This window comes from Macaca fascicularis, chromosome 20 (assembly GCF_037993035.2).
Source record: "Macaca fascicularis isolate 582-1 chromosome 20, T2T-MFA8v1.1".
NCBI classification, from domain to species: domain Eukaryota; kingdom Metazoa; phylum Chordata; class Mammalia; order Primates; family Cercopithecidae; genus Macaca; species Macaca fascicularis.
In genome coordinates, this window is record NC_088394.1 from 19,240,930 (window position 1) to 19,254,823 (window position 13,894).

The 13,894-nt window shown below is 48.7% G+C and overlaps 1 protein-coding gene across 6 annotated transcripts in view; it reads left to right on the plus strand.

The window, feature by feature from the left end:
* The window catches only part of VPS35L (VPS35 endosomal protein sorting factor like), a 148,006-nt gene extending 137,312 nt beyond the window's left edge, over positions 1 to 10,694 (plus strand). For 5 of the 6 annotated variants that reach the window (XR_010583862.2, XR_012429315.1, XR_012429316.1 and 2 more), the window contains 2 exons: positions 9,071 to 9,217; positions 9,950 to 10,694. Coding sequence is in view for 3 of the 6 variants with exons in the window: in XM_005591372.5 (XP_005591429.2) it covers positions 9,071 to 9,217; positions 9,950 to 10,048 (246 nt within the window). In the remaining 3 variants the exon portion in view is untranslated. The remainder of the gene's footprint in view (positions 1 to 9,070; positions 9,218 to 9,949) is intronic. The other variant, XM_015442472.4, reaches the window with a different exon arrangement.
* The last annotated feature ends 3,200 nt before the right edge of the window (positions 10,695 to 13,894 follow it).

A 13,894-nucleotide genomic window follows, 5' to 3' on the forward strand; every position in this document is an offset into this window, starting at 1 on the left:
TGGCCAGGCTGGTCTTGAACTCCCGAAGTGCTGGGATTACAGGCGTGAGCCACGGTGCCCGACCCACTTCACTTTTAAGAAGTGGTCTGTGGTCATTAATAGTAGGCTCTGTTTTTCCAGCCTTCATTATACATTAAGTGCAGTATAAAGAATTTTGCGCATGCATTATTTCACTTAATTCTCACAGCAGTCCCTTTATGCTGTACAGATGAGGAAACCGAATCCTACGGCGGTAGCTATGGAGTATGGTCAAGGCAATTTTCTAGAAGCCCTGCTCTTATCCACAAGCTAAATTCTTTTTATCAGATGTTGTGTCTTTCGTATTTTCAGAAGTTTGTTTTTCATATTCTCCATATAGATAGTTGATTGACTGATTTCAATGTAATTTCCGTCTAGTACAACCCAATTAACTACCTGGTTCTCTTCCCAAGTTATGCTGACCATGGCTTCCCTTTTCACAGCTTTGGCCCAAATGTGTGAGTGACACTTGAGTCCCAGAAACCCTGTCTTAGACGTGGCCAAGTCAGTTACTTGTGTAGACATAGGTGTGTCTCTGTCATTGTGGGTAAGACTGACTGCTGTAGTGTAGTCAAGATGGAGGCATAGGGGGAGGTTGGCTGCATCTTGGGAGTCACAGCCAGTGCCTGGCCTCTGTCTGCGTCCTTCCCTCACTTTCTGCCTCCAAGCACTTCTCCTGGATCTGCCCTTTATCCACTATGAGCTGTTTGCTCAAAGCTCTGAGCATCTCGATTATTTTATTCCCACCTAGCAAAAGATGTTGCCTGATAACTCATTCCTGATATCCTCCTGGCGGGAGGGGGCCTCTGTTCTGTCACTCTCCTCCTCCTCAGTTCCCTTCCCCAAACCTAAGAGGATTTTTGGACCCCGGGTTCTCAGTGCCCTTCCCATGCTCCCCTCCTTCCAAGGTGCTTGACCACTTCCCTCCTCCAGCTCCTTCATTCCCAACCCACTGGGTCTTCCTGGACACCCGCTTGTTCTTCCTGGGTTTTGCTCCCTTACCTCTCACTTTACATCCTTTCAAAGCATCCAGACCCTTTCAGGACAAAATAAGATCAAACTGGATTGAAGTAGTTCTTTGTCATTTCCAAGACTGTATAAACCACCACCCATCCTCATTTTCCTTCTGCACCCCACCAAAAATACCACAACATTATATAGCTAGCTGTAGATACTCACATGCAGTATATCCTCATTCTTTTTTTGTTTTGTTTTCTTTCGTTTTGAGACAGAGTCTCGCTGTGTCGCCCAGGCTAGAGTGCAGTGGTGTGATCTCAGGTCACTGCAACCTCCGCCTCCCAGGTTCAAGTCATTCTCCTGCCTCAGTCTCCTAAGTAGCTGGGATTACAGGCGCATCCCACCATGCCTGGCTAATTTTTGTGTTTTTAGTAGAGACGGAGTTTTACCACATTGGCCAGGCTGGTCTTGAATTCCTGAGCTCAAGTGATCCGCCTGCCTTGGCCTCCCAAAGTGCTGGGATTATAGGTGTGAGCCACCATGCCCGGCCAATATATACCCATTCTGTCAGGGTGTTCAAGCATGTGTTTGAGTGAGTAGGATTTTTTCTGGCCTCCAAGTTCAGGGGCACTGCCCGAAGGGCTGGCCTTAGGGTTAGTAGTTGAAAGGGCAGAGACCAGCGGGGCGCGATGGCTCACGCCTGTAATCCCAGCACTTTGGGAGGCTAAGGCCGGCGGATCACGAGGTCAGGAAATCGAGACCATCCTGGCTAACACGGTGAAACCCCATCTCTACTAAAAATACAAAAAATTAGCCGGGCACGGTGGCGGGCGCCTGTAGTCCCAGCTACTCGGGAGGCTGAGGCAGAAGAATGGCGTGAACCCGGGAGGCGGAGCTTGCAGTGAGCCTAGATTGCGCCACTGCACTCCAGTCAGGGCGACAGAGCAAGACTACGTCTCAAGGAAAAAAAAAAGAGGGCAGAGACCTACATGCCCAACAGTTGCAGAAATGCTACTGCCCTGGGGGCCCATCGCACCTCACAGCACCTTCTCTAGGGAGGGAGGGTATGTGACTTGTGTTCTACTGATCTTGGGGACCCCGAGCTGTAGTACCAGAACTCTGAGCAAGTTAGTGCCTGGAGGGCTCTTGGTTGTTTGTGGAAAGAGTGGCATTGGAACCCCAGTTTCTTTTTCAGGAAAACTGGTTTATCAAACCAGTGAGTATCAGATGAGGCAACTCTCCTAGAATGATTGATACCAGAGGCTGGAAAGTGTATGTGGATGTGTGTGTGGGTGCGGGGGGAGGGCAATGAAGAGAGGTTGGTTAATGGGTACAAAGATAGAATAGTTAGAAGGAATAGGCCAGGCACAATGCCTTAGACCTGTAATCCCAACATTTTGGGAGGCCCAGGTGGGAGGATTAGTTGAGCCTAGGAATTTGAGACCAGCTTAGGTAACATAGTAAAATCCTCTCTATGTAAAAAAAAAAACTTAAAAATTAGGCCAGGTACGGTGGCTCACACCTGTAATCCCAGCACTTTGGGAGGCTGAGGTGGGCGGATCACTTGAGGCCAGGAGTTCGAGACCAGTCTGGCCAACATGACAAAATCCCACCTCTACAAAAAATAGAGAAAAAATTAGCTGTGCGTGGTGGTGTGCGCCTGTAGTCACAGCTACTTGGGAGGCTGAGGCAGGAGAATCACTTAAACCCAGGAGGTGGAGGTTGCCATGAGCCCAGATCATGCCATTGCACTCCAGCCTGGGTGACAGAGTGAGACTCCATCTCAAAAAAAAAATTTAAAATTAGCCGGGCGTGGTGGTGTGTGCCTGTAGTCCCAGCTACTGGAGAGGCTGAGGCAGGAGTTCGAGGCTGCAGTGAGCTGTGATCATGCCACTGCACTCCAGCCTAGGCAACAGAGCAAGCTCCTGTCTCCAAAAAAAAAAAAGAGAAAAGAAAAAAGGGGGAATAAAAGGGAATTAAGTTCTAATGTTCAACAGCAGAGCAGAGTAACTATAGTTAACAACAATGTATTATACATTTCAAAATAGCTATAAGAGAAGACTTGAAATGTTCCATACACATAGAAATGATAAATGCAGCCGCGCGCGGTGGCTCACGCCTATAATCCCAGCACTTTGGGAGGCCGAGGTGGGTGGATCATAAGGTCAGCAGTTCAAGACCATCCTGGTCAAGATGGTGAAACCCCGTCTCCACTAAAAATACAAAAATTAGCCGGGTGTGGTGGCGGATACCTGTAATCACAGCTACTTAGGAGGCTGAGGCAGACAATTGCTTGAACCTGGGAGGCGGAGCTTGCAGTGAGCTGAGATCGTACCACTGCACTCCTGCCTGGGAGGGAGACTCCATCTCAAAAAAAAAAAAAAAGAAATGATAAATGCTTAGGTGATAGACACACCAAACACCCTGGCATCATCATTGTATATTCTAGGCATGTAACAAAGCATCACATGTACCTCATAAACACAAATCTTATGTATCAATAATTTTTTAAATGTTGCATATGTGAGGCTCATGAATCAGGATGAGAAAATAAAACCCTAAATACACATTTAAAAGGCCTTTTACAAACATGTACAAACACTCAGCAAGGGTTCATACCTCTTCCCTTTTCTGTGTAGATGGTTTTCAGGAGAGAGTCCTTTCAGCCTACAGGAATAATGGAAGTCCATCACCTTCAGCTTGTACAAATTCGATCCCCCCATGGAAAGTTTGTTTAGCTTTTTCCCCTGATTTTTTTTTTTTCCCCTGAGACAGGGTCTCACTCTGTCATCCAGGCTGGAGTGCAGTGGCACTATCTCAGCTCACTGCAGCTTCAACCTCCTGGACGCAAGTGATCCTCCCATGTCAGCCTCCCAAGTAGCTGGGACTACAGGCGTGCACCACCACACTCAGCTAATTTTTTGTTTGTTGCTTGTAGAGCCAGGGTCTGTGTTGCCCAGGCTACTCTCAAAATACTGAGCTTGGCCGGGCATGGTGGCTCACGCCTGTAATCCCAGCACTTTTGGGAGGCTGAGGCGGGCGGATCACTTGAGGTCAGAAGTTTGAGACCAGCGTGGCCATCATGGTGAAACCTCATCTCTACTAAAAATACAAAAATTAGCCGGGTGTGGTGGCGCATGCCTGTAATCTCAGATACTCGGGAGGCTGAGGCAGGAGAATTGCTTGAACCCAGGATGGGGAGGTTTGAGTGAGCTGAGATCGCACCACTGCACTCCAGCCTGGGTGACAGAGCGAGACTCCGTCTCAAAAAAAAAAATAAAATAAAATAAATACAGAGCTCAAGTGATCGACCCACGATGGCCTCGGGCTCCCAAAGTGCTGGGGATTCCAGGAGTGAGCCACCATGCTCAGCCTTCCCCTGATTTCTTGAAACCATTGGCTCTGGCTCCACCTTCTAGTTCAGGGACTCCTTAGAACAGTGACGTGTGTTTGACAAGTCACACCCACAGAAAACTTGACATGTGGTTCAAAATTACATTTCTTCATGCTGAGGCAACAGGCCGGGTTTAATCAGAGGTGGTTACTGACAGCATAAATGATCACAGCCCAGAAGTCCCAAGCTTGCAATAAAAATGAAGCCCAGAACCATATAATTTGGAGCTATTTATATTTAACATTGATGTCTGTTTCTCTGGTGGAGAGAGGGGTTGATGGTGATAGTGATTCTGAAACAAAACTCTGAAAGAATAGCAGAGATGGAATGTTTCTGAAGAACATTTCACATGGCGTGAATACCAGCGACGTTCACTGAAAATGTCTGTCCGCGTACGCATATTTATTACAAAAACATCAGGCATAGTGGCTTATGCCTGTAATCCCAACACTTTGGGAGGCCGGGGAAGAAGGATTGCTTGATTCCAGGAGTTTGAGACCAGCCTGGGGGACATAGTAAAACCCCATCTCTAAAAAAATGTAAAAGTTACCCAGGTATGGTGGAGTGCACCCTGAGTAGCTGGGACTACTCAGGAGGCTGAGGTGGGAGGATCGCTTGAGCCCAGGAGTGCAAGGTTGCAGTGAGCTGTGATTGCACCACTACACTCCAACCCTGGCAGCAGAGCAAGACCCCGTCTCTAAAATAAATCAGTCAACAAAAACATGGTCACATGGGTGGACCAAGCTCAAACTGAACATGTTATCCTTCGTTTTTTTTGTTTTGTTTTGTTTCTTTTTGAGACAGAGTCTCACTGTGTTGCCTAGACTGGAGTGTTGTGGTACAATCTCAGCTGAGTGCAACCTCTACCTCCTGGATTCAAGTGATTCTCCTGCCTCAGCCTGCTGAGTAGCTGGGTCTACAGGCGCGTGCCACCACGCCTGGCTAATTTTTTGTATTTTTAGTAGAGACGGGGTTTCACTGTTAATCAGGATGGTCTCGATCTCCTGACCTCATGATCCGCCTGCCTCAGCCTGCCAAAGTGCTAGGATTACAGGCATGAGCCGCCGCGCCCGGCTATCCTTCGTTTTAATGGTGCAATTTGAAGTTTAGCTCAAGCAGCCATATTGGAGTCCTCTGAAGTCTGGTACCCCCAAGAGCATGAGGCTTGGTACCCAGGCCCATCACAGACCAGGAAAGGCCTGGTGGGATTTCTCCCCACCGAGTGGGGTGGGGGGCTTCCTGCTGTTGGAAAACCTTGAAGCCTGTGCCGTCCTGAGAATCATCTCTCTTAGCTCTGGTAGCAACCCTGCTTCCAAAATCATCCTCTAAGGCCACGTGAAGGTGCCAGCCTCATTTTAATCACAAGCTGTATTTCATGAAGTTGTTTGGGTGTGGTGGAGCTGGGAACTGTGCCAAACCCAGAGAGCTTCCTGGAAATGACAATTCTCATAGGAAAAGCAGCTCTTTTCTATTTAAAACCTCTGTGGCGAGGGGAGGGGATCAGGCCCTGATTTGGTTCCCGAGCTACGTGTGTGTATTTTTCTCAGTGTTTGAATATCAGCATGTGTCTCATCCCTCAGACACGTCTCTAATGATTTCACTTTTAATGGGCTTTGGCATTTAAAACACATGCGAATTGAGCTTTTTGCTAATTGAGAAGATATGGAATGGAGAAATAGCCAATTAGGTATTGTGCTGCTTGTCTGACTTTTAAAACAATTTCTCCCACTTCAGTGAAAGGTAGTCAAAGGGCCTCTCTCTAAGGAGACTTAGTTGGCTTTGAAAGAGTTTTATTTTAGCTTGTTCTTCTAGATCCAAGCAGAAAGCGGGGCTCCCGTTCTCCCAGGTGTCGGACGAGGACCAGGTTAAAAGGAGAGCAGAACGGGCTCAGGTTCCCACTTGGGGCATAACTGCATTGTCTGTTAGAACAAATGACGCCAGAGCAGGCGGTCGCTAGCCAGTTTGCGAGTCCGTGCCCAGTAGGTGCCAGCCCGCATGCCCCATGCCAAAGCGCTTTTCTCTTGGTGCCCGCGGGCCTGGGCGCCCACAGCACAACCTGCTCCCTGATGACTGGGTTCTTCGCTGTCGGCTCTGCTGCTTCTGTGACTGTCGCTGCTCTAGGCTGTTGCCAAGGCAGGCTCAATTTTGCCGGGTGGGGGTGGGGGGTGCTGAAGATTCTTAATTGCCACTCCCCACCTTGCCCAACTGCATTGGAAGCTATTCCTTGACTTTTTCTTTAAGACAGGGTCTTGCTCTGATGCCCAGGGTTGTGTGCAGTGGTGGGATCATAGCTCACTGCAGCCTCCAACTCTTGCCCTCAAGTGATCCTCCAGCCTCAGCCTCCTGAGTAGCTGGGACCACAGGTGTGTGCTACCATGCTCAGCTAATTTTTTTTTTCTTTTCACTAAAAGACTTTAAATTCTCACTTGGGAAAGGACAGTAAGAAGGGGTAACTCAGTTGGCATAGCATCTAGCAGGCGCCATGTGAAATACCTGTGGAACGTTGGATGGATGGATGGTTGATAAGTTGGTTTTAGCCACCAAGAGTAGTTGAGAAAAGCAGGAAGAAAGGTGTTTTGGTGTAAGCCCAGTCAAGCCATTCTTACTCCCTGCAGAAAACTGCATAGCCGAAGTTGGCTCGCAGCACTGGGCAAGTCTCTCATGCCCTTCCGACTCCGATTCCTGGTAAGATGCGACCCTGAGTGTGTGGCCTGGAGAGGGCTGCAAGTACGGGCACAGGCTCTGGAGTCAGACATCTGGAGCTCGGACTCCCCTCTGCATTGTGAGGACCCAACTGTGGTCCTTGGGCAAGTTCCTAACCTTTCAGAGCCTCAGGTGCCTCATCTGCAGAATGGGAGCGTATTCATTTCCTGTTGCCGCCATAACTAATTGCCACAAACTTGGCATCTTACAGCAGTACCCATTTGTGATCTCACTGGTAGGTGAGAAGTCAGTGCTGGCTGGCACCGGTGTCTCTGTTCTGGGTTTCACAAGGCCAGAGTCAAGGTCTTGCTGGCTGGGCTCTTATCAGGAGGCACTGGAAAGAATCCACTTCCTTGTTCCTTCAGGGTATTTGCAGACTGCAGTTCCATGTGATCATGGGCTGAGGTCCTGTGTCTGTTGGCCGGGCGTCCTTCTTAGCTTCTAGAAGCTGCCTGTGTTTCTCAGCTCGTGGCCAGCATTGGTGGGCCAGCTTCTCCTTATGCCTTGAATCTCTGACTTCCCTTCTTCCTCCTCTTTCCTGTTTTTCTCTTCCACTGCTTGTCGCTGATTCTGGTTGGAGAAATGCTTCTGCTTTTAAGGGCTCCAGTGATTCGAGTGGGACCACTCAGGTCATCTAAGATACGCTCCCTACCTTAATTCCATCTGCAGTCTCTCCACAGCAGCACCGGGATTCGTGCTTGAATAACAGGGGAAGGAATGTTGGGAGACGCCTCTAGAATTCTTTTTTTTTTTTTTTTTTGAGACGGAGTCTTGCTCTGTCGCCCAGGCTGGAGTGCAGTGGCCGGATCTCAGCTCACTGCAAGCCCCGCCTCCCGGGTTCACGCCATTCTCCTGCCTCAGCCTCCCGAGTAGCTGGGACTACAGGCGCCCGCCACCTCGCCCGGCTAGTTTTTTGTATTTTTTAGTAGAGACGGGGTTTCACCGTGTTAGCCAGGATGGTCTCGATCTTCTGACCTCGTGATCCACCCGTCTCGGCCTCCCAAAGTGCTGGGATTACAGGCTTGAGCCACCGCGCCCGGCCAAGAATTCTGTCTATCATGGGTGGTTAGGAATGTACCTGCCACGGAGTTGTCATGAAGGTTAAATCAGGCGAGTTGTATGAAGCACAGAGCAGAATCCCTGGCACACTCTTCAGGGCTCTTACACGCATTCACTGTCAGGGAGCAGACACGAGACTCTTGGCAGCACTGATGTTGTGCAGATGTGGGATCTGCTCTGGCCCCATGGGTTCCTGAACAGCAGGTACCCACCTGTTGATGTGGCTGTTCGAGGGGCCTTCGTTTCCCTTGGGGAAGTTGTATCCTCTCTCCTGGGCCTGGGGTTGCATTTTGGAGATTTATTTTCCCTTTTGTCTTATCATTCAAAGCTGGAGTTCAGGTTTGGTCAACCATGACGCTGTGGTTAGACTTTTTTTTTTGGCAAGATACCTCTCACATCAGATTACTGAGCAAGAAAGGGAAGATCTGATGCCAGCATGTAAAGGCTGGACATGGGCACCAAGGATTGGGGAGCTCAGTTCCGGAGATGTCTTTTGGTCTTTATTACCGGCAGCCCAGGGGCAGGAATACTGACTACAGCTTTGGGTAGTTTGAGGACACATCTGAAAGAGGCAAGGTGAAGCCTTTCGGTTTTCAGCTGTACTTGTGTTAAAGCAAGGCTTGTCACCGCTGGTTACCCTTCATTCCTCGACCTCCCTGAATGGTGTTTCTTCCATTTCATGAGTAATGACCATCTGTGGGCACAGAGCTTCGTCATCTTACTGAATCCCCACCCTCTGCAGTGGTGACCTTACTGTCATTTACAGATGAAGAAGCTGGCACTCTGGGAGGTTCAGCAGCTTGCCCTAGAGCACATACGTGGCAGAGCTGGCACTGGAACTCAGGCATGACCTACCCCAGAGTCAGACTGTCCACAGCATCTCTGCAGGGCACAGCCTGAGCCCCAGTGCAAGGCAGTAACCTCCGTTTTCTGTTTCAGGCCCTGAAGCGCCAGAGCTCGTTGGGCCTTTCCTTTTTTAACAGCATCTTGGCCCATGGGGACCTACGCAACAACAAGCTCAACCAGCTCTCCGTCAACCTGTGGCACCTGGCACAGAGGCACGGCTGTGCAGACACCAGGACCATGGTGAGGCGCTCGGAGGGCCGCGTGGTATAAGCCCACTGGCCAGTGCACAGCCACCCTCAACACAGCCTTGTGGCCTGGACATCAGACAGACAACCCCAATTTCCCCTTTTAGAAAGGCACTTGGTCCATTTCTGCTGGATCACTTGCTAGCAGTGAAAAGCAGAGCTGGCCAGGTGTGGCAGCTCATGCCTGTAATCCCAGCACTTTGGGAGGCTGAGACAGGAGGATCGCTTGAGGCCAGGGGTTTGACACCAGCCTGGGCAACAGAGAGAGACCTGGTCTCTACAAAAAAAAAAAAAAAATTAGCCGGGCATGGTGGTGCACATGTGTAGTCCCAGCTACTCGGAAGGCTGAAGAGGGAGGAGGGCTTGAGCCCAGGAGTTGGAGGCTGCAGTGAGCTATGATCACACCACTGCCCTCCAGCCTGGGTGACAGAGCAAGACCTTGTCTCCAGAACAAAAAACAGAAGCACAGCTTTAAAAGTCTGTTCCCTCTGCATAAAAACCATACACATAAAACATCAGTCATTTCTGGTCACACCCAAATCTGATTTTTAGGGCAAGCTGCAATCCAACAAGTTAAAGACTTTGATTTCTTCCCTCCCCTTATCCCTCAAAAAACTCACTATTCTCTGCTAAGAAATCTAAGCTCACATAATGGCTGATTCATTAGAGCCTTGGGCTCCAAGGATAATGAACCAGAAAGGAGATGGATCTTTCTTTTTTCTCCTAGGTGAAAACGCTAGAATACATCAAGAAGCAAAGCAAACAACCAGACATGACTCATCTGACGGAGCTGGCCCTCAGACTCCCTCTGCAAACAAGGACCTAACCCCCAGGCCCATCCGCAGGCTCAGGGACTCTGGCGCCAAATCCAGGAGGATCTGCTCTGCTGCCCTGAACTCTCATTGCAATTTAGGTTTCGCATTTTCCTTTTCTTTTTACATATGTGCAAATTGGTTTAAGCTTTGGCCTCTATCCAGGTTATTCTGACAATGAAGAAATGGGAGTTGTCAGAGCATTAAAATGCAATCTTCATTGAGAAGCAGCGTCTCTGCGTTGTCTTTGCACAAGTGGCCTTCAGTCTACTCAGCCCAATCCGATGGGCCTTTAGCATGAGAGAAACAAGAATGCAAGTAACATCTTTCTTTTCTGGGAGGTGTTTTTTTTTTTCTTTCATAGTTTAGAAAAAGGACTTTGAAAAGCAGTCCCCTTTTAAAGTTTCAGACCCATTCCATTCCAGACTTTGTACCTTCAAGTTAGAGCACGCCCAAAGTCTGGAACTCAGTGTTACCTGAACCTCTATGGAGGATTTATAAAAGGCAGAAATAGCACTCCATTAACTCTTTTTCCTATCAAAAGCAGCTCTTGATTGGACTTACAATCTGTGTTGGTGGACCAAAGGAGAAAGCGAGGTCAAATTTGAAATTGTCTGTGGCTTCAGTATACAGTAACTGAATAAATGTCCTGAAGGAGCATTTATGTTCATGACTGTTCATTTAATTACTTCTGACTGTCTTCCTCCAGAAGAGAGAGAACGTGTCTAAATTTATTAGCCTGGTTTGTTTTGCAGCCACAATTCTCAACAGCATGTGATTCTGTCTGCTTTTCTTCCAACAGTTTGGCGGAACCTGATTCTTCTATTACGACTGGTGAGCTTGCACCGACATTTCATTTTGAATCAGTAAAAGCATTCATACCGATTGGTGATTCATACTCTCAGCCCCACTGCCATTGTGAAAATGCATCCACGCTGTGGATTTAAAGTGCTGCAAACTATTGTGCTTCTAGAAGATCCACACTGGAACCGGACATAGATTACATTTCATTTTTACTCTGAGAAATACAAGACTACAGTTGAACACTTAGTTAACCTCAAGACAGTAAAAGGGGCTAAAAATTATTTTTAAATCAATTTATTGGCTGGGCACGGTGACTCACGCCTGTAATCCCAGCACTTTGGGAGGCCGAGGTGGGTGGATCACCTGAGGTCAGGAATTCGAGACCAGCCTGGCCAAGATGGTGAAACACACTCCAGCCTGGGCAACAGAGCAAGACTCCATCTCAAAAAAAAAAAAAAAAAGAAAAAGAAAAATGATGGAAACTTCTACATGAGACTTATATTAGGTCTTCTATTGTTACTTTAACAAATTGCCCCAATTTTAGCGGCTTAAAACATAATGTTGTCATCTGACGGTTCTATTGGTCTGAAGTCCACCTGGTCTCACTGGGCTAAAATTAAGGCATCAGCAGGGCTACGCTCCTTTCGGGAGGCTCTAGGAGGGGAATCTACTTCCTTTCCAGCTTCTAGACGGCACGTACATTCCTTGGCTTCTGACCCTTCCCTTCCCATCTTCAAAAGCAGCAGTGTCTAGTCAAGTCTTTCTTAAAAGTCTCTTTGACGCGGACTCTTTCTTGCCTTCCTCTTCCACATTTAGGGATCTTTGCGATTACCTTGGGCCCACCCAGAAATGCAGGATCCTCTTCCTGTTTTAAGGTCGGCTGATGAGCAAACTTAATTCCCTTTTGTTTTGTAACCTAACAAATACACAGGTTCTGAGGATATGTGGTAGGAAGGGGTGTTATTCTGCCAGCTTCTTTTGTGAGGACTGTGTCTATTTGGCAAATACTTTTTTTTTTTTTTTTTTGGAGACAGTCTTGCTGTCACCCAGGCTGGAGCACAGTGATGCAATCATGGCTCACTGCAGCCATGCTGGAGGGTAGTGCTCAAACCAATATTAATTTACAAAGGATGGGAGCTAGAGTGATTCTCCAAAGACAAGATTGCCACAGAGTAGGTGGGGTCCTGCTCATCTGAGCGATGGTGGTCTGCACTGGCAGAAAGCAGGTTAAGTCCATTCTGAAGACACCCAGCATCGTGGTGTCCTGGCTGCCCAACCTCCACTGGTGAGACCTGAAGTTCTTATGTACATAGAAAAGCAATAAAGCCCCCCTGTGCCAATGGAACTCCTAAGCCAGTGGTGATGCTGAGTTAGAAAGTCACACCCTCAGCCGGGCACGGCAGCTCACGCCTGTAATCCCAGCACTTTGGGAGGCCGAGGCAGGCGGATCACGAGGTCAGGTGATCGAGACCATCCTGGCTAACACAGTGAAACCCCGTCTCTACTAAAAATACAAAAAATTAGCCGGGCGTGGTGGCAGGCACCTGTAGTCCCAGCTACTCGGGAGGCTGAGGCAGGAGAATGGTGTGAACCCAGGAGGCGGAGGTTGCAGTGAGCTGAGATTGTGCCACTGCGCTCCAGCCTGGGCAACAACAGAGCAAGACTCTGTCTCCAAAAAAAAAAAAAAAAAAAAGTCACACACCATTACAGACAGAATTTACACCAGGGGCAAGGCCTGACCATCACACCCTCGTGAGAGCTACCAGTCAGCAGGGCTTGGATGGGAGCAACACAGTGGACATAGGATCACCCTCTCTCCACAATCACCCAAAGATACCTTTTTATTTTTTTGAGACGGAGTCTCACTCTGTTGCCCAGGCTAGAGTGTGCAGTGGCGTGACCCCAGCTTACTACAACCTCCACCTCCCGGATTCAAGCAATTCTCCTGCCTCAGCCTCCTGAGTAGCTGGGATTACAAGCCTGTGACACCACACCCACCTGGCTAATTTTTGTTATTTTCAGTAGAGACGGGGTTTCACCATGTTGGTCAGGCTGGTCTCGAACTCCTAACCTCGTGATCTGCCCACCTCGGCCTCCCAAAGTGCTGGGATTACAGGCGTGAGCCACTGCACCCGGCAGAGTACAACCCTTTTAAAAGAGCTAAGGCAGGCCAACATCAGGGTGACCTCTTGGCAAAATAAAAACTATGAATAGAAATGGCTGATTCCAGCTACTCAGGGGGCTGAGGAACGAGAATCACTTGAACCCAGGAAGCAGGGGTTACAATGAGCCGAGATCACGCCACTACACCCCAGCCTGGGCAACTGTGCGAGACTCCATCTCAAAAAAAAAAAAAAAAAAAACGGCTGGTTCCTGTTTACACCAAGCACATTGCTTTAGTGTTGCTCAAGGTCAGGAGGGATTTGTTTCTCCATCAAAGGAGGAGGTGCCCAGAAGGCGCTCACTCAAATCCAGAACACTGCCTCTTGGGCTTTCCACGGCCTCTCCCATTATGTACCTCAAGGTTGAATCCAGGAAAGAAAGGCAGGCCAAGTTCACGTCCTGAGGGAAGTGGCCCAAGTAGGTCCTTGTAGCACACACTTGTACAACTACTGACCTGGCCAACGCTTGCGGGTCAGGGCTCAGAGCCAGGGAAACCATCTGAAGTGCCTGCCTCACCTCTGCCCAGTGGGCAGCTGTGGACACCATGGCCACCTGACCAGCATCCACTCTTTTTGACTGAGGGGAATCACCACCCTTCCCATGACAGGGGCGGGTGCAGGTATGGGCAGATGACTCATTGCCCAGCAATGGAGGCTTCTGGAAGTTTCCCTGAGACACAAAAAGGCTTTTCTTCCTCTGGAATGTTCTAGGGTCTTGATATGCTGCCTGGAACTGTTACTGCCATCTTTGTACTAGCCTTGATAAAGCCAACACTTTATCAAGGGGATGTGTTGATGATGTGGGGATGATGAAGATAATGCTTCCTTGACGGGCTGCTGAACCAGGCCCTAATCAGGCCTTCCTGCCATGTGAGACTGAACTTTCTGGCCATC